The sequence below is a fragment of the Thamnophis elegans genome, chromosome 14 (assembly GCF_009769535.1).
Source record: "Thamnophis elegans isolate rThaEle1 chromosome 14, rThaEle1.pri, whole genome shotgun sequence".
Classification (NCBI taxonomy): domain Eukaryota; kingdom Metazoa; phylum Chordata; class Lepidosauria; order Squamata; family Colubridae; genus Thamnophis; species Thamnophis elegans.
Genome location: NC_045554.1, coordinates 18,328,026 through 18,348,411, shown reverse-complemented (window position 1 = coordinate 18,348,411; position 20,386 = coordinate 18,328,026). Strand labels below are relative to the sequence as shown.

Genomic DNA, 20,386 nt, shown 5'->3' with positions numbered 1-20,386 from the left:
TGACAATTATAGTCAGTCAGTCAGTCAGATGTTTTGATTGGATTTGGCATTTTTATCCACCTACAGTCTTTCCCAAGGAGCTGGGACAGGCAGATGTTGTTGTTTGAGGCATTAAAGAAATCATCACAGGATTTAAGCTGTTCCAAGGAAAACTGCCTTTTGGAATTGACTAATGGTGATTCTGTCCATTATTATTATTTGGGGGACAATAACATGAAGAGGAAATGAGGTTTAATAGAGATAGGAAAAGGGGGGGAGGCCTTACGTTGACACTTTCAACCATCTCAATTAAATTTGCTCAGCTGTGACACAAAATAAAACAAATCCACAAATCTTGCATTTGCCAAGGTTGGACACTCCTGATCTACATGATAAGAGGGGCAATTCTGGTAATCTTACAAGATGTCAAAAAGTTTAGATTTCAGTTAAATTAGTCTTGTGATTAGTTTCATCTCAGAGAAAGTACCATATATTTTAGTTTGTGGAAAAAAATGAGACTATTTCTCACTGACATCTCTCTGATCTGTTCAAGCAATACAAAAACACTACTTTTTTCACTTATGCAATTTAGGTTGCTTTGTTCCTCTATCAGCAACAAAATTACCTTTTTATTTAAGTGGTTTTGTTTTTATGAACACAAATCCTGCCTCTGACCAATTCAAGAAAATAAAAAAATTCAGTCTGTTGCTACAGGTTCAAAGTTATTTATCCTTCAAGAACTGAAGTATAAGAAATGGAAAAGTATGTGGTCAAAGCAAATCGCTATACTGCATATAAGTGGATTTGTTTTCTACACTGAAGTTTACTTCAAGGAGCAGGAATTAAGGACAAAATTGAAGCAATCAGAGATTTGACTTGTACCTTGAATAACACGAGTTAATCAAGGTACAAGTTAACATGAGTGTCAGCAGCACAATGAGAAACACCCTTCCAGAAATGCTGGAATGGGCTTTGACCAATGTTTTAAAAATGTATTGGTCACATTCTCAGAACTCAAGAAAAAGACAATATCCACTTAGCCTTCAAGCAGTGTCTGCCGGAAAATTATGTCAACATTTTCATTTATTATGCTGGTTAGAATGCCGGTACAAGAATGTCTATTTATATCTAATACAATCACAATCGGTACCCCTCTAACGAAGTCCAAGTTCAGAATACTGGTGTTTTTGACAGTCTACTGCAGTTTTCCTCTTTAATCTCCATACAATAATTGCTTTCCTGCTTTGTATTTGCATTTTGCTACACATCCTTGTAATTTACTCTCAGGTTTGCTGTCTTCCTGCCTCTCTGTTCATTATTCCCAAAATCTGAAGCAACAACTTTCATCTATGACTAGTCATTAAGCCCTTGCTTAATGACTTGTCACTTAGCAGCCAATTGAGATTGTGACAGACCCTTCCCCAAAATGTGCTTACCATCCTGTTCCAGAATTCTGATGAAAATACCCCCCCATCACATGATCACATTTTGGAGACTGGGGATTGTACAATTTTACAGCCAATTGCAGTGTTCCAGTCACCAGATCCTGATTTATGGCATTTTTTGCTGGTTTCCAGCCTTTGGGACCAGTTTGTCCAAACAAAACAAAAACAAAAAACACGTCCATAGCAATCCATTGCCTTTCTTTACGAGCACAGTGTTCACTTTACGACTGCTGTCCACCACTTAATGAGCAACGTAAAAATAATAATGATAAAATCTGGTCAGTCACGTGGATATCTCGACTCATGACCCTGATGACTCAAAATGGATATTCTGGCTTCCATTATGGTTGGGAGTAAAGGTGTGTGTGTGTGTGTGTCTCTCTCTCTCTATTCCAGACTTTGTTCTTGAACTGCTATCATTCCTTTTTCCACACACTCTTCCTGGCTCAGCTCACAGCTTCCAGTGTCCCACCTATCTCCCTGACGGAATTTACTACTCCTGTTTTCAAATTGTATCATTGCAAAATCTATCTTTCCTTGAGTCTGAAAAAAGAGTTCTGCATCCTGGTCATCTTTCAATTTATCAACCATTAAAAAAAAAAAACCCTCACACTCTCTATCCAAAGTTCTCTACCAAATGTATTCATCACCTGCCTTCAGTCAGACTACAAGGCATCTGTTTAAACTCCCTTCCTGTTTATCCTTCTTTCCTTTCACAATCCTCAGTGGCCTTATTCTTCTTGAGCCCCATCGCCTATCCAGTTTCTCCACTTGCAATTATGCAAACTTTTTCTACTTCCTCAATTCTCTGTCTTTCTCCTGCTGCCCTATATTGCTGGAATTGCCTCATCCGCTTCTTACCTTTAAAATGCATCCTCAAATCTAAACTTAATGCAGAGCCTTTGGCAAAAGCAAAACAAAATTACCCTGCAACCCTTGATGTCTTACTGTAATTAACCTAAAGTTTATATAACTGAAGTAATTCCATACTTTTCTCATTCCGCCTTTGCTTAAATCTGTTCCTTCCACTGAACTCTGAATTCTTTTGGACAAGCATGTATAGGTAATCCTCGACTTTAAAAACAGTTCATTGAGTGACCACAGTTACAACAGCACTGAAAAAAGTGACTAGTGATTGTTTACACACTGACCACCATTGCAACATTCTCCATGGCTACGTAATCAAAATTCAGATGCTCAGCAACTGACTCACATTTATGACGGCTGCAGTACCCCGGAGTCATGTGATCACTTTTTGCAACCTTCTCACACAAAGAGTCAATGGGAGGCCAGATTCACTTAACAACCATGTTATTCCCTTAACAACAGCAATGATTTGCTTTAACAACTTTTGAGCGCAATTGTGGTTTAAGTCGAGGACTAGCAATATCATTCTTTATAAAAATGTGGGGTAGATGATTGGCTTTCATTGACAGCAAGCGGAGTACAACAGCACTCAAATGGTACGTGGGATAAATGAACTGTTACTTTCATACCAGGAATCCAGATTAGGAATATGAAAATGCCCAATATCATACATATCACTTATTTTGGCCATGTCATGCAGGGGAATCCACTGGTGAAAACAATTATGTATGGATGAGTGGCAAAAGGAAACCAGGTAATCAAAGAACACGGTGGCTGGACTCCATCAAAGCGGAGCACAGAGAAAGATCGGAAGATGTGGAGAAACCTGGCCCAAAGAATCATCAAGAGCCGGACACGACTGAATGGATATGATCCATTCCTGAATGGATTCATCATCCTCCCAAGGTCGGTAAAATGAAGAATCATATATGCTGACTCTGTAAACCACTTAGAGAGGGCTGTACAGTACTGTGGGGGTGCTATGTAAGTCTGTGCTATTGTTATTGCTATCATCATCATCTACATGCCACTGAAGTTGTAATTATGCAGAATGAGAGGCGACAAAATATTTACTAAATAAGTTTAAACAATCATTTTTATTTACTATATGGACTATAAGAATTTTGTTCATTCCTTTTATTGTGTGGAAGATTTGCTGCCCAAAAATGTTTCTTTTTTTTTAAAGTAACCCTAAAACATGAACTCAACTTTCATATACCCCAGTTCCATTAACTAGGACTCAACCATCCTATTTATATTTGTGCAATCATCCCATAAATAAATCTGACAACTCCAACCTGTTCTTGGTTTATAAGGCAACTAACAGGATGATAAATAAGGGAAGGAATAAACAGCATGGAGACAGCAAATAAGCCAAAAGTTTTCTCAAAATATACAACTTATTGTTGCCTGGCTCAAGAGAGACATGGGACACATTAACAAGCAATAATTCATCACCATGCATGAAATCCACTAGCTCAGGCAGCTTTGAAAAAGGATTAGGTAAATAGGTTTATCCATGGCTATTAGAGTCATTAAAGCTCTATCCAGAAGCCTCCATGGACAGTCACAGTATACCACTGAATACTGGGCTATGCAACCAAGGAGTCCCTGCCACTTTCATTACACGTCCTAGAGGCATCATCTCCTTAGGAACAGATGAAGATGGATTTTGTTAGCGATGGGATAAAGAATCAGAAAAGCCTGGACAAAATCTCAAAAGATTGCACTTTTCTATTATTATTTCAGTTCAGGGATGGCGAAATAATTGACTTTCTAAGTATTTGTTATCTCATCAAAATACATACCTGTATTTTCCCAAAAATAAGCCATGGTCTTATTTTTTACCCCCAAAATACGCACTGCCTTATTTTCAGGGAGGTCTTATTATAGGAGGCAGCGAGCGTGGTCATCTCATGGCTGCTGCTGTGTTGCAATATTTTCAGGGGAGGGCTTGTTTTAGCGCATGCACTCAAAAGCCTGATTGGGCTTATTATCTGGGGAGGTCTTATTTTCAGAGAAACAGGATATACTTCTAAGAAAGTGTTACTTTACATTCAGTAAACTGCTAACGGTAATTACACAAAAAATGTGAATTAGCAGCTAAGACAGTTTAAAATACAGCTTTTAATTCATCTGAAGCAAAACATACACACAGAAAGACCCTAATGCATCTCATAATATTTTTCTTACTGTTGTCTAACTGGACAACATAATAAATGAGAAGAGTTTGAATAGAAGACCCATAAGACCCAGGTGGGAAAACAAATTGAGAGAAATATACCTGAATTCATTTCATTTTACAAGAAATACACAGTTCTTTAAATAGTGAAATAATAACTAGGATGTCAAGGAGAAAATGATCTGCAAGTTCTACATAAGTGGGAAGGAAATAAGAATGACCCACTGAAGTTCAAGCAAGTCTTAAAATAAGGAAACGAGGAAACGAGATTAATTAATAAAGTTTGTGCTCCATGATGTGTAGGTCAGGACACACTTTACTCCACAACTTGCTCCTCTTTTTCAGCTGTCACAAAGTAACATCCTAGCCTTTGCGGAAGTCCTAATCCTGCATGAGTGACCACTTCCTCATCCATCCTATTTCTTCTCATGTGGAGCTAGGTTCCTGTGTGCAGAAAATCAAGTGTGTTTTACACACAGCATCCAAAGTAGCCCAAACACTCTTCATTATTTTAAGACCAGAAAATTCCCCACCACCTAACTTTTGAAAGAAAAAGATGCTTCTGATTTCTAATTCCTATAAAGCACGCAACTTTGTCACTGGGCTATATAAATAGGGAGGTTTTAAGATGCCTGCTATAGGCTAATCAATGAAGCTATCATATCAAGATCTTGCTGTTGGGAAGAAACCTAACAGTGAGAACAATTCACCCGTGGGATCGGTGGCCTTTGGAATCTGCGGGTGCTCCTATCACTGGAGGCTTTCCAGAAGAGACTGGACTGCCTTTTGTCCCGATTAGCATAGGGTCTCCTGCTTGGGAAGTGGGCTGGCCTAGAAGACCTCCAAGGTCCCTTCCACCTCTATTCTGATCGACTGAAAGGGGAAAGCAGCACCAAAAGAAATCAGAAGAACTTGGGGGAAAGTCTGGGAGGAGGTCAGGAGCAGCATGTTCTTGGGGGGGGGGATCCTCCTCCTCCCCCCCCCCCCAGCCAGCATGACTGAGCAGGGACAGGGGCCTGCTGGCTCCGGGCGAGCAACGCAGCGCCAGCCTTGCTTGCTTGCTTCCTTCCTTCCGCCCGCTTGCTTGGCTTCCCCGCCCCGAAAGCTGGGGCGCTCTCTGTAAATAACCCCTCCGTGCAGCCACCGCCGCCGTGCCCCAATTAAAAATGGCGAGCATCTCGCGTGGCTGGTTGCGTGCAAGCTACAATGAGAAGGGGCCGGAGGAGGCTTTTTAAAACAAATCCCCCCTCCCCAAGCAAACGCCGAGCGGCTAGCCGGAGCCTCCCGGGGAGGGGGGACGGACACAGCGCCGGGCATTCCTGCAGGGGATGCAGACTTGCCCCCACCCCTCCCCCAATTCCCCTTTGCAGGCGGCGATCTCCCCTCCCCCAAGGAACCCCCCAGTGCAGCTTAAGCCGCCTCCGGGCCCTCCGCCGCCCACCAAGCGGGGAAGCCTCCGCCCCCCAGCGCTGCCAAACTTTTAAACTCCGGCCTCGCGCGAGACGGCAGGCGCCTCCCCCCGGAAGGGGGGCGCTCGGGAAGGGCTTCCCAGATGCCGCGCACACACGGGCTGCTCTGGCCCGGAGACCCTTCCCCAGCCGCCCGACTCCCCCACGCCAACCGGGCGGCACGTGTCCCAGTTGGGGCTTCGGGGGTGGGGTGGAAAGAGAGGCGCCGCGGGAGCAACCTCGGGGTCCCCCTTGCATCGGAGGGGCTGGGGGAGAGGGAGAGAGCAAAGGGGGGGGCAGAATAGCGAACTCCACCCAGCACAGGGGTACACAGGGGGGAGGGTCCCTTTCCTGCCAGGCATTCGGAAGCCTCCCCAACCGGGGGGGGGACGATGCAGCCCCCATAGGCGCGGAGGCCGGGCGATGCTGGAGCGGCTCCAGATTAGGGCGATCAGGCGCTTAGCGGGGGCAGCGGGGATATTTAAAAAGGGGGGGGGGTCGGAGGAGCGCCAGTGATGCGGGATCTAAAAGGGGGAGGGGAGGCGCCCCCTTCCTTCACCTGCGCAGGTGGAGGCGCGCGGGGCAAGGAAGGACGATTCGGGGGTGTATTTCGGGGGGTCCCCGGAGAAGGGGAAGGGGGCGAGAGGGGGGGGTTCTTGCCTACCTTCCATCTCCATGTCCTCCGGCTCGCTGAGCTGCTGCTCGCCCGGCTTCTGCGGCGGCGGCGGCGGCTGCTGCTGCGGGGGCGGCGGAGGGTGATGGTGGTGGTTCATGGCGGGCGCCGGGGGCCCCTCGGGCGGGGCGGGGGCTTCCTCGCGGCCTTCCTCGGCGGGCAGGGGCGGCGGCAGGGAGACGCGCACGTATTTGCTGGCGATGCGCCCAATGGCGGCGGGCGAGGCCGAGGGAGGCCGAGGCCCACCCGGCGAGGGCTGCCGGCTCCGGCGGGAGAGCGGCCCTCTGCGCGCCCGCCTGGCTCGGCCGCGGCTCCTCCGCCTCCTCCTCCTCCTCCTCGCGCTCTCAAAATGGCCGACGTCGAGTGTCACATCCGCATGGGCGCCCCGGCCGAGGCGGGCCGGTCCGGGCCCGCGCCAACGCCGCCACGACAGTCAAGGAGGCCCGCCGGCCCTCAGGCCCCGGGCCTCCGCCGCGCCGCGGGCTTGCCTGCCGCGCTTGCCTGACTGCCTGCCGGCTCGCCTTCCTCTCGGGCGGCCGGGTCGCTGGGCAGTGGGTAGCGGAGAAGGCGCGGAGGGAGCAGCCAGGAAGGAGCAGCAGCAGCGCCGCGGCCGCCCCGGGAACAGCAACCGACGCCGCCGCCGCTGCTGCTGCAGCCGCCGTGGAGGAGGAGCCGAGGGGGAGGGCGGTGCGCGCCCCCGTGAGGGGAGTCAGGGGCGAGGCGGGCTGGCAGACCCCCCCGCGTGCGCGCCCCCGCAGCCGGCCTTCTCCGACCTGCGCGAGGGTCTCCCCCCCACAGCCTCTGGTCTCTGTGTGTGTGTTTGGTGTATGTGTCTAGGTGGATTTGCCCCCTCCCCCCAGGAGGGCCTTCAGGGGCGAGAGGAGGGGTCCCACGGGAGTGACCCGGCATCCCCCCCAAAGTCTCCGACAAATTGGGGCCAGAGGGTAAAATGACTGCGCTGGCTGGTACAGAGCGAGTGATGGGGAGGATCGCCCACCACACTTTTCTCCTCTCTTTCCCTCCCCAATAAGTGCGACCCCTGCAGGTGGGCAGGACGTATTAAGGGGACAGGGAGGGGGATGAGGAGAACAGGGTTCCCATTCCCCCACCCTCCCTTTGCCACCCCCCTCCCCTGGGCTTCTTTTCCCACCAAGCATGATGGTGTGGGGTTTGGTGGGAAGAAAAGCCCAGGGGAGGGTGGGGGCAAAGGGAGGGGGAGCAAGGACCCTGTTCCCCTCATCCTGCTCCCCTGTCGCCTGTCCCCTTCCCACGTTCTTAGTCTTCGGGATAGAACTATTTTAGGAAGTCTTTGACATACGATGGATGATTGAGCCCCAAATTTCGGTTATTGAGTGGGACGTTTCTTAAGTAAGCTTAGCCTCATTTTACGACCTTTGTTGACACAGTTCTTAAGTGAATCATTGCACTTAGTAAAATAATTGTTAAGTGAATCCAGCTTCCTCATTTGCTTGTCAGAAGGTCAATACAGGGGATAACATGACCCCATGACACTCCAGCTGTCATAAATACATGCCAGTTGCCAAGTATCTGAATTTTGATCATGAGGATGATGCAGTGCTTGTAAGGGTGAAAAATGACCCTAAGTCACTTTTTCCGTGCCGTTGTAACTTCAGACCATCACTAACTGTTGTAAGCCATGGGCTACCTGTACCACTATCACTGTTTCACTCTGGGCCTCTTTCAATTCCCTCTTGCAGTTTTTTGGGGGGGCTTTGGCATGAAAATTCCTCCGCTAATTTATGTAATGCAAAACACGGTACCAACATAAAATAAATTGCTGGGTTACAAAGAGAAAGCAAATTAATTTCCCTGTTGAGTCATCCTGGATCAGGTTTAAACCGTCCTTTGCAACCCACCAATTACTCTTTGATTGTTTTCCCACCCAAATCCAGCTCAAAACCTGTTACCGCCTTGCATGTTTGTGTACCCAAATACAGTACACATACACTGTTACCCATAAAGTTGGCTTAATCTGGAGATGTGTACCCTATATTTTGAAAGGGCTGGTTCTAAGAATTTAACCGGTGAGATTGAGAAACTGATCTCTTGAGCATTGTTTCTCAACTTTGGCAACTACCATACAAGATGTTGGACTTCAACTCCCAGAATTCCCCAGCCAGCTATGTTTAGGCCAAAGGAGTAAAAAAATAAAGTGATATTTTCAAAAAGCAAGGATGGGCTCTCAGAATTGGGCTGCAAAAATCTGCACTACCATTCCAAAACTTAATCACTGCCATTTAATGATCATCTGGAATTTTTGTAGCTCAAATCTGGTACCCCTTTTTCTAGTGGAAGATAGCTACTCGTTACTTGAATACAAGAAACAATGAGAAAGAAAACTAGTGCACAGAGTTACAAAGAAAGAAAATATTACATTAAAAAACCAGGACATATGGATACAGTACATATATAAACATTCTAGATAAGGGTTTCGGTGAATAATAACCAAATTTTACTATAATCAGCCATAGCTGAGCTCTGCAAACAATTGAGTAACGAAATATAAGAACAAGCCTTTCCAGCCTCTGCAGCCATGTAGATTTAAGCATTGACTTATCCTCTTTAGCATCTATAGCAGTTAAGGATTTTTTTGCACCCCTTATGTAATTATTGGGAATGTGGGGATGGGAATTTGGATTTATTGTTCACCGCTACGGAGATACCTATTCTGAGAATACTGTACGGCACATTTTTCATTTGCCTTTATAATAATTACTCAGCAGAAAACAATTACCTGCTTATAAAGATAGAGAGTTTGTAGTATTTTTTTAAGCAGGGATCATCAAGAATTTCTTCATGCTTTTTCTTAGATGCTGTGTTTGGCACAACTTATATTGTGGAGATGCATTAAAGCAGCACTTTGCTGGGCTTTTCCATGGGAATGAGGCAGGGATCCAGGAGAGGAGTTGGGGAGGGAAAATCAAGAAAATATGGAATTGGAGAAATGCAAGAAGATAAGCAGTTTGAGGATGTTGATAAAAATAGTGTGAGAGGGAAGAGAGAAAAATAGCATATAGGCTGGATTTATACAACGTGCTATGTTCAAATTATTATATTTTTAATTCCACCTTTTTTTTTTTGCAGAAAGACAACTCTGGCAGCGAACATATCTAATACTCTTCCTCATATTTTCCCAACAACAAAAACCCTGAGGCTGAGAGAGAAGAGGGACTTGTCCCAAATCCCCCAGCTGTCATTCATGCCTAAAGCAGAACTAGAACTCCTTGTCTCCTAGTGATTGGCCCAAAGTCACCAAGCCAAGTCACCATGCAGGCTTTCGTGCCTGAGCGAGGCCAAGTCAAGATAATTTGTCTACTGGATAGCATGAACCCAGGCTGGTTGGTTATTTCAGTAAACCAAGCTGGTGCCTTACAGGGAGTCCTCAATTTATGACCACAACCGAGCCCCAAATCTCTGTTGTTAAGTGAGCTTTGACCCATTTTGCGACTTTCCTTGCCACAATTGTGAAAGGAATCACTACAGTTGTTACGTTGGTGACAAAATTGTTAAGGGAATTTTAACAATAGCAAAAGGGGATCACATGACACCCCCACCCCCAACCGGGACACTGCAACCATCTTACATATGTGTCAATTGCCAAGCATCTGAATTTGTATTCATGTGACCACAGGATGCTGCGATGGTTATAAGGCTGAAAAATGGCCATAAGTGACTTTTTCCGTGCCGTTGCAACTTTGAAAAGTCACTAAATGGATGATTGTAAGTTGAGAATGACCTGTATCATAACAGTTTAAAAATAGCGCAAGTTTACATGTTCAGATGTTTATATAAGTGTGTTAGCTCTGACTGATTAACTTCATCATCTCACAGTAATGAAATGGTTACTGTGAAGGAGCCGAGGTGGCGCAGTGGTTAGGGTGCAGTACTGCAGGCCACTTCAGCTGACTGCTATCTGCAGTTCAGCGGTTCTAATCTCACCGGCTCAAGGTTGACTCAGCCTTCCATCCTTCCGAGGTGGGTGAAATGAGGACCCAGACTGTGGGGGTGATATGCTGACACTGTAAACCGCTTAGAGAGGGCTGAAAGCCCTATGAAGCGGTATATAAGTCTAACTGCTATTGCTATTGCTATGTTATGCTGAAATTTGGGCCAAAGGTAAATCCAGTTAAAATGAATCCATTAAAAAGCAAGTGTTAAATTCATTCATAGGAGGGCAGAGCTACTACAATCCTAGGCTGCATTAACAGAGGAATAGAATCAAGATCACGTGAAGTATTAGGACCACTTTATAAAACCTTAGTAGGACCACATTTGGAATACACGATCCAGGTTTGATGACCACGATATAAATAAAATGTTGAGAAATCTGGAAAAAGTGCAGAAAAGAGCAACTAGGTAGGATGATTAAAGGCCTGGAGCAGTGGTGGGTTCCGGATCCCGTTCCAACCAGTATGGTTGGAACTGGCCCAGCATCGGCCATATGGACATGCGCAGTGTGTGAGCACACATGCGCAGTGCGTGCATGCGTCTTACCGCTTCTGCAATGCTCCAGCTGTTAAGCAGAGCATCGCGCAGACTCAGCAGACAGTGCGCGGAAGGGCCGAAGACTTAAAAGACCAATAAGGAGCTCAGGCGGGCAGGTGGGCCCTCTGGAGCACCGTACCAGAACGGTATCTGGTACTCCGGGCAGGCTCCGGTACGCTCATACCGGGGTGTACAGAGACTAAAACATGAAGAAGGGTTGCAGGATTTGGGTATGTCTAGTTTGATGAAAAGAAGGACTAGGGGGTGACATGGTAGCAGTCTTCCAATATTTGAGGGGCTGCCACAAAGAATAGGGAGTCAAACTATTCTCCAAAGCTCCAAAAACAAAGATGAAAAACAATGGATGGAAGCTAATTAAAGAGAGAAGCAACCTAGAACTAAGGAGAAATTTCCTGACAGAACAATTAATCAGTAGAACAGCTTGCCTTCAAATGCTCCATCATTGGAGGCTTTCAAGAAGAGACTGGACAGCCATTTGTCTGAAATGGCCTAGACTCTCCTACTTGAGTAGGGGATCAGACTAGATGACCTCCAAGGTCCCTTCCAACTCTGTTATTCTATGTTTGAATGAACCCCCCAAATGCATTTGCCTCCCTTGATGAGCTTCCAAATATTTGAGGGGAGATTTTCTCTTTCTGCAAGAGGGGGTGTTGCTAGTCCGTAAGCCTTAATTTGACATATGAGAGGGAATCTGCTGATGGAAGTGTTTGTTTTTATTTATTTTCTCTGAGAGGGCAAGGGCTGTCAATAGAGGGTGTGTGTATCAATTCAAGAGGATCCCAAAATAATCCTGTGAAGTTGATTGGTCAGATGATTGAGCCCAAATCCCCCCAAAAGACTCATCATTGAAGGTTACGCAGTTGAAGTTTCCCTCAGAGACAAAAAGTAGATTTGTCTCTCAGCCCAATCTATCTCACAAGATGGTTATCGTGAGGAAAATAAAAAATTGAGAACATGGTCCTTGCCACATTGAGTTGTACACAATAAAGGAGGGATACAAATCTAGTAAATAAAAATAAATAAACTTGTCATCTTCCTAGTCACAATGCAAAACCTTTATCTCTCCATTATAATGTCTAGAGCAGTGTTTCTCAACCTGGACAACTTTATGATGTGGACTTCAAGTCCCAGAATTCCCTAACCAGCCATGTTAGACCATGTTGGCTGGGAAATTCTGGGAGTTGAAGTCCACACATCTTAAAAATCAAGCATTTTTGTTGCTTAAACATCTGTTCCTCCACATTTATTTGAACTGAATTAGTTGTCCACTCTGCAACGCTTGTTATAAGCATAAGTGAAACCAGAGATAAAGATTTTCCCCCCCAAACCTGAAAAATCTGATATTTCACAAGCCAGAAGATTTTCTGGAATCAGTTTTTTTCTTTGTAACTTCTTGGATTGCTGATGTTCTGGGTCTCGTCATACATGTTAAATAACAAACCCTGATTAATAAACCACAGTGTGGGAGGGCCCACAAAACATGAAGCAAAACCACATTATGAACTTAGATTGGTTGGGGATTAGTCAAAGTGTTAGGTACAAAATCACAGTTCTCAGGATTCTGATGAAATATCCTTGAAATTTGAAAGATAATAAGTGCCTTTTCTAATATAGTTTACATGTTACTTTTCCCAGGCTATTTTTTTTTAAAAAAGAAAGAATTACTTGAGAGTATCCTTGTAAAATCCCAGTCATCTGCAGAGAGAGCCGTGTGGATCAGCTTCCCAAACATGAGTAAGTATCACTTTATTCTCCAGGAATGGATTCTCCTGCAAAAGGTTAGAAATATAAACCAAGTCACGCTTTAAGCTGCTCTCTTCCATTTCACATTCCTCCCAATAGCAATAGTACTTAAGACTTATATACTGCTTCACTGTGCTTTTACCGCACTCTCTAAGCGGTTTAAAGAGTCAACCTCTTGCCCCTAACAATCTGGGTCCCCATTTTACTGAACTCGGAAGGATGGAAGGCTGAATCCATCTTGAGCCGGTCAGAATCAAACTCCTGGCAGTGCGCAGATTCAGCCTGCAATACTGCATTCTAACCATTGTGCACCATGGATGGGTGGATGGATGGATGGATGGAAGAGCGGAAGGAAGGAAGGAAGGAAGGAAGGAAGGAAGGAAGGAAGGAGAAAAGGAAGAACAATAACAATAGCACTTAGACTTATATACCACTTCACAGTGCTTTCCAGCCCCCTCTAAGCGGTTTACAGAGTCAACATATTTTCCCCCAGTAATCTGGGTCTTCGTTTTACCAACTTCGGAAGGATGGAAGGCTGAGTCAACCTTGAGCTGGTCAGGATTGAACTCCTGGCAGTGGGCAGAGACAACCTGCAATACTGCATTCTAACCACTGTACCACCGCGGCTCCAACAGGAATGGCTGTTATCTTTAACTGAGTGATCATGATTTGATCGTGGTTCCCCACTTTCATTTCCAAGCCTCTGCTGCCTCCCTAATTGCTGAAAACTCAGGCCCTCTTGCCCCTCATCCTATTCTGAATGCAAGAAGGGCCGTTCTCATCCTTGTGGTCGTTTTAAAAAAAGAAAGACAAATCCCTCTAAACTCACTGGGTCTAGGACTGTAATGGTAAACCTATGGCACATGTGTCACAGGTGGAATGCAGAGCCCTCTCTGTAGGCATGCCAGCCGTCGCCCCAGCTGAGCTCCACCGTGCATGCGCACAAACCTCCCGCCGGCCAGCTTGTCTTCAGGTCTCTGCTTGCATGTGTGAGGGGCGGGGTGTGCACATGCACAGAGGGGCAGGGTGCATATGCAGGGGGACTCTTGCATTGCATTTTTGGGCCTCACGCAATGTTTCCGCACCCCCTTTTGGCTTCCAGGTCAGTGCAGGAGGCCTCCCAGACCCAAAATGGGGCGGGGGCAGGGCACGCGCAACTCTCCTGTGCCCCGTTTTGGGCCTGGAAAACCTCCTGCACCAACCTGGAAGCCAAAAATTGGTGAGGGGGGTGGGGCGGGGTGCATGTGAGGGGGGATCACAGGGGGTCACACGTGCATGCACGGGTGGGTCACACACACATGCATAGGGCGGGGCACATGAGGGGGTCACACGCACAGTGCATTATGGGTGCAGCTGCACGCGTGCTTTCAGCACACAATGGCAAAAAGGTTAGCCATCACTGTTCTAGGACAACTCTCCGTGGCCAACTTGCAACACCAACTCACCACCGGACAATTCGCTGTTGGACAAGAGTTACACTGACATGGAAGAAATGGTAGAATAGAATCATTAAAATTGTTTTAAATAATTAAAGTGAATTATTGAATTGTCCTGCGTCAAGGTGTCCCATGGCAGGTTGGCCATGGTGAGTTGTCTGCGGTGAGTTGGCAGCGGCAAGTTGTCCCATTCCAAAACGCACCGTCCTCCATCTACCAAACTAAAGAAAACCTGGGATTTGGCCATGACCCTGCCATGGCCCTCAGCATTGTGTTCCTCGAAAAGCCCCAGGCACTGAATCCATTCTAACAGTGAATGGCGATGGGATCCTTCAGGTTTCAACAACCCTGTCATCATCACCCCCCTAAAATCACCCCATAAAAGGCCATGTTTTTGTACCACCCAGAATTAAGCCGCCATCAAATGCACATCTGAAGCATTGGCAGCTGTGCTTTGTAGGGCTCCTTCTGGACTTCATCTTGTTTACTCGGTGTTTGCACAAGATGTTGCTGTTAACCAAGATATATTTTATAGACTTAAGCCACTCCACAGCCTTGGAGGCACAATATTTGTTTTGGGACTAGTGGTGGGTTTCAAAATTTTTTAGAACCTCTTCTGTAGGTGTGGCCTGCTTTATGGGAGTGGCTTGCCAGCCATGTGACTGAGTGGGAGTAGCTTGCTGGGGGGTGTGGCCAACTTGTAAAATGTGGTGAACCTCACTTAACAACGCTCTTGCTTAGCAACCAAAATGTTGGCTCGGAAACTCTAGCATTTGAAGCACACAAGTCTTAAAGCTGTCAAGTTACAAGACCCTTGCACCCCTAACCCTTTAGAAAAAAAAACCCAGGGGTGTTCAAACTTGACAGCTTTAAGACTTTATGGTTTAGACTGGATTCTTAGAGGTGGGCGGGGTGATTGGTGAGCCAGCCAATCAGTGAGCAGCGGGTGGGGCAAGCATGGTGTGGACGGGCAGCGGAAGGGAACTGGAACTGGTTCTAAATGGCACGGTAGATTTGTGGAACCTCTTCTATAGACGAGGTTAGAACTGGCAGGAACCCACCCCTGTTTGGGACCGAACACAGGTCTTGATCAATAAAATATCTCCACAGACTTTCAGAAAGGATTATTTATCTGCCTTTCCTGCAGTCGCTTAAACTGGATTTTGCATGCAGCTCTTCCTGACCTGTCCTCTTTCCATCTGCTGTATCCCTTCACTGGTGATGAATTACTTCAATCTCTCTGGAACTTAAAAACTCACCCTCATTCCTAAATCACAGCTTATAAACCACTCAATTAAAACTAGGCAAATGGTGCCTAGTTTTAATTGAGTGTGCATGCGCAGTTTTAACAAAATTTACCCTCCACATCACTTCTGAGGAGTAACGCTGAGGCATGGCACTTTGCTCTGCTGTGGGAATCGGCTGAGAGGATATAGGTAAGGAAAGCGCGGCAGTGGGGGGGCAGGCCCATCTGATCGTTGGAACGAACCGGTTTTCTCCCCAGCTGATCATCAGAGCTACCAGTTCTCCTGAACTGGTCCAAACCGGCTGAATCAGTGGAGGGTTCCTACCAGTTTGGACCGGTTCGGCCAAACCGGTAGTAGCTTGGTGGCCTGGGTCGCTGGAACCGGCAGCAACTCAGGCCTGCCTCAGGTCTGAACTGGTTCTCCTGGCAGCATCATAGGTGCCGCCATCTTGTTTTTTGCTTCTGCGCATGCACAGAGCAATTTTAGCTGCACTGCACGTGCGCGAAGCATCCCTGAGCGAACCGGCAGTAACCCTGGGTGTTAGGATGTGGAGGTGACCTCTCTCTTTAATGGGTGAAACCCATAGAGAGGGTTTCCCAAATGTGAGTTGTATCTCCCTTGGGGTGGTACAGACAGAGTTCAGGGGTGGTGTGAAAAACCTTTTAGGTTAAAATAAATCCTTCTCTCCCAAAGTTTCATTGTAGTTCCATTGTTCACTTGTGTTCATTTTGAGGTTTTGATTTTTAGGGGAAGTGTTCAGAAGATTCACATTCTAGACAGAGGTGACTGTTGGTTTGAAATAGGAGTCAAAGACGCCATCTATATTAAATTGAACAGCCCTCCCCCAACAGAGAGGGAGGGATACGACATCATCTTTTGCCTACCACACAGTCCTTTCAGCAGTTCCAAGAAGGCTCCACACCCATTAGCACCACTCAGGTGACCCTGAGGACACAGATAAGCCCCCCTCCCCAAAGTGAACTCAATGACTTTCAGAGTCATTGAACAGGACAACTGCAAAGAATCTAAGTCCTTAGAACCGAAGAAGCTTCTTGGACGAGAAGCAAAATATTTTCAAAGGAAAAAAATCAAGCCAGTCCAGTTGACTTTGAAAAAACAAGCACCTTTGGGATAATTCGCTACCCTAATTTTTCTGGTCTATCTATCCAGGACATTTAATTCTACTTGAGTCCAGTCCAGTATTCCAGCTGTGTATCAAATGTCTGGAATTAGACAGGTGTTTATTGTCTGGATGGTATTTTCTCCACCGAGCTTGGACTTTAATATACAACAGAGAACATAGAATAATCGAGTTGGAAGGGACTTCTAGTCCAACCCCCTCCCCAAGCAGGAGACCCTACACCATTTCTGACAGAAGGCAGTCCAGTCTCTTCTTGAAAGCTTCCAGTCATGGAGAACCCACAACTTCTGAAGGCAACTCCTGTTCCATTGGTTGATTGCTCTCACCATTAGGAATGTCTTCATATCTTCTAAATTTAAAGTATCTTCTTCACTCCCATGAAATCCACCTTCTTGACTTCAGTGTGCTTGATGTTATGAGCTTGAAACGAACATCTATAAGTTGAGGACCACCTGTGTGTTGTTACATTGCTTGGCCATGAGTGGGTGTAAACCAGTCAGATGTTTCAATCAAAAACTATGGACTTCATCTTCCCCTGATGCCTTCTTGGTCATGCATTAACTGGTTCTCTGCAGTCTCTCCATTGAAGGATTTGTAGAAATATTTATGATTGGATTGAAATTCGAGATTCTGTCCATGGTTTTAATTTGAGCTTGGTATCTGCTGATCTTCTTGGCTGCTTTATTATTTCCAGTGTTTCCTTGATCTTCCTTGTTTCCAGTTGACATTTCTTGACCAGGTGTTCTTTGGTCTTTTGTTCTTCAGCTTCTTCTGTTTCACCTGTTCTAGTCTGCTTGCGTCTAACCTTAGCATGTTGATCTTATCTTCTGTCTCGGCGGTGCAGTGTATGCCTTTTTTCCTTTGTTGATTTTGCGTCCCACGTATTCAGTTATTTTTGCAGCAGTGCTCGACGTTAGTTGACTTGTTTCTTACTATGGGCTGGTGCTTGTATTTGATATTAAATTATTGGCATCTTTAATAGTTCTACTAGCTGTTTCTTTGGAACAAGGTCATGTCAGGCAACCTCATTCTATTGCTCTTGTGCGGTTTTAGATACTCAGTCTTTGTTTTAATTCTTCTTTTCTAATTAGATTGTTATTTTTGAGGAAAAGGCAGAGGAGAGGGTCCCTGGTTTGGGAAGGAAAATATGTCAATTTCTATGCTGACTTCTGCTTCTGACTTTTCCTAGTTTGCCTCTACATTCTGAAATACTTCTGGCAAGACTTTGATCTCTTTGTCCTGGATAGACCTTTGCAATTCTCCCAATTCTGCTTCTGGGAATACTTTTATTTCATATTATAAATTGACATTGATCTGCTAGCCTGTGTTCTGTTATTTTTGGTTCTGAATGTTGTCCTTTCTAGAAATAATGCATTCTTTTTAGTTATCCTCTTCTTGTTGGATTTGATTTAATAACAGTCCTGAATTCTGCAGCCCATTTGCCCCAAGATGTCCAGAAACGTTAATAATTAGCACAGTCATTGGTGGCCTGGATGATAAACCAATTTGGTCAGGGTTCCTGTAAATTACTTCTCACCATATTATTTATGGGAGACACACTTTTTCTACCTCTTCTGGTGACAGCTGTCTCATACAGTTGAACCTCAGGCTTAGCTCCAATCTTCCTCAGAGCACACAAACCCCACAATCACATCGAGGTGTGGCCTCACTGGGGGATTATTGTAATTGTGATTCTTGTTGTATCCAGATGTTTGGACTGGGTTTGGAATTTCTACATACAGAACAATGTGAAGTCATAGCTGCCAGTTTGTCTGTTGGCCTTCATACCTATCCAGTTCTTCTCAAAAACCCAGAAGGTCACAATCCATCAGCATAGTAAGTGTGTGAATCCAAGCAGTGTGGCCTTCTGTAATGGCCTCATGGAAATTTTGTCAAGGCACAGGTTTTGTAAAGTGCTGTTCGGGATTTTGTGGTACAGCACCCAATGTGTCAAGCCACTGGGACCACCACAGTTGGTTTATGCCATAATATGTCCATTTCAATTTCCAGATCTAAATATTTTCAATTCTTTGTCTTGCATTCTCCTATCCCCTGGCATCAATTATCCACACATTCTTCTTTCCCACCAATATTGCACCTGGTATATTATGAGCCAAGATGATCAGTCTGCATTTGAAACTCCCACAAAGAGCCATGGTGAGTGCAATCCTGCAGGCTACTTCTGCTGACTGCCGGCTGCCAGCAGTTTGGCAGTTCAAATCTCACCAGGCTCAAGGTTGACTCAGCCTTCCGTCCTTCCGAGGTGGACAAAATGATGAGCCAGATTGTTAGGGGCAATATATTGACGCTGTAAACCGCCTAGAGAGGGCTGCAAAGCACTATGAAGCAGTGTATACGTAAGTCTAAGTGCTATTCCTATTGCTAATATTTTAATATGCTGATTTTTGACTATTTTTCCAACTCTATATTCCCACCAAGTTTTCATTTCTGGCCTATGATTTTTCCAACTCTATATTCCCACCAAGTTTTCATTTCTGGCCTATGATCATTTTCTTTTAATTACATGCACTAAAATGTGATCTCACAGCTGCCACGTTTTTTTTTAGCTTGTGTTGATCATCATGCGCATCACATTCTTTTCAAGAACATAGGATGGCATAAGGTATGTGAGGATACTTTTATAATTGTTGATGGAAATTTTGTCTATGTGCGGATTTTAATAAATTATGAACTATATTTCTACTAATAACTATTACCTATAATACTATTGCTTAAAAAGTTTATTGCATAGTTTTCATATAACATATATTTGGAATCAATGAACAATCTGAAACTTCATGAAGGGGTTGATGAACTGAAGAGTTTGGGGACCACTGTTTTAGGGACTTTACCCCAGGGATATTCCTGTAGTTTGGGTTGGACTTAAGGAAGAAAGCTTTCCTAGTAACTTATTGCTGCCTTATCTTCAATTCCACTCGTTTAGATTTATTTCTTGCTTTAAAGAGCAATGGAAAACTTCTATTTCAGTGAATGCTATAAACATGAGCCTCTTGCTCTCGCTCTACCATGATGAATATAGTACAAGCAGTCCTTGAATTACAACTATAATATATACACCCATCTCCTCCCACTTATGACTGCACGACTGTAACTTTGTTGCTTGTATCCTTACGGTTTATATTATATTGATTGTTTCCTGATTGCTTATTTGTACCCGATGACTATCATTAAGTGTTGTGCTCATGGGTGAAATCCAGCAGATTCTGACAGCTTCTGGAGAACCTGTAGTGGAAATTTTGAGTAGTTCGGAGAACCAGCAAATGCCACCTCTGGCTAGCCCCAGAGTGGGGTAGGAATGGAGATTTTGCAGTATTCTTCCCCTGCCACGCCCACCAAGCCACGCCCACAAACCCACACCATGCCCACCAAGCCACGCCTACAGAACCAGTAGTAAAAAAAAATGTATTTCAACACTGGTTATATCTTATGATTCTTGATGAACGTATCTTGTCTTTTTATGTACACTGAGAGCATCTGCACCAAAGACAAATTCTTTATGTGTCCAATCACACTTGACCAATAAAGAATTCTATTCTATTTAATTCTAATTCTAATTCTAATTCTAATTCTAATTCTAATTCTAATTCTAATTCTAATTCTAATTCTAATTAATTCTATTCTATTCCATTCCATTCCACTCCATTCCATTCTATAATTGAGCCCAGTGGGGGTTTCCA

General features: G+C 45.0%; 1 protein-coding gene and 1 long non-coding RNA gene across 2 annotated transcripts in view; one reads left to right on the top strand and one right to left on the bottom strand.

Moving 5' to 3' along the window:
* USP7 (ubiquitin specific peptidase 7) overlaps positions 1 to 6,779 on the bottom strand; it is a 100,387-nt gene extending 93,608 nt beyond the window's left edge. The window contains 1 exon segment of the mRNA XM_032230357.1: positions 6,586 to 6,779. Within this exon segment, the coding sequence (XP_032086248.1) occupies positions 6,586 to 6,694 (109 nt within the window). The 5' untranslated portion in view covers positions 6,695 to 6,779.
* A 3,522-nt stretch (positions 6,780 to 10,301) lies between these two features.
* On the top strand, positions 10,302 to 19,393 carry LOC116518094. Its single transcript, XR_004256503.1, has 3 exons — positions 10,302 to 10,335; positions 12,757 to 12,855; positions 19,256 to 19,393. It is a non-coding gene; the product is annotated as an uncharacterized LOC116518094 (long non-coding RNA).
* The last annotated feature ends 993 nt before the right edge of the window (positions 19,394 to 20,386 follow it).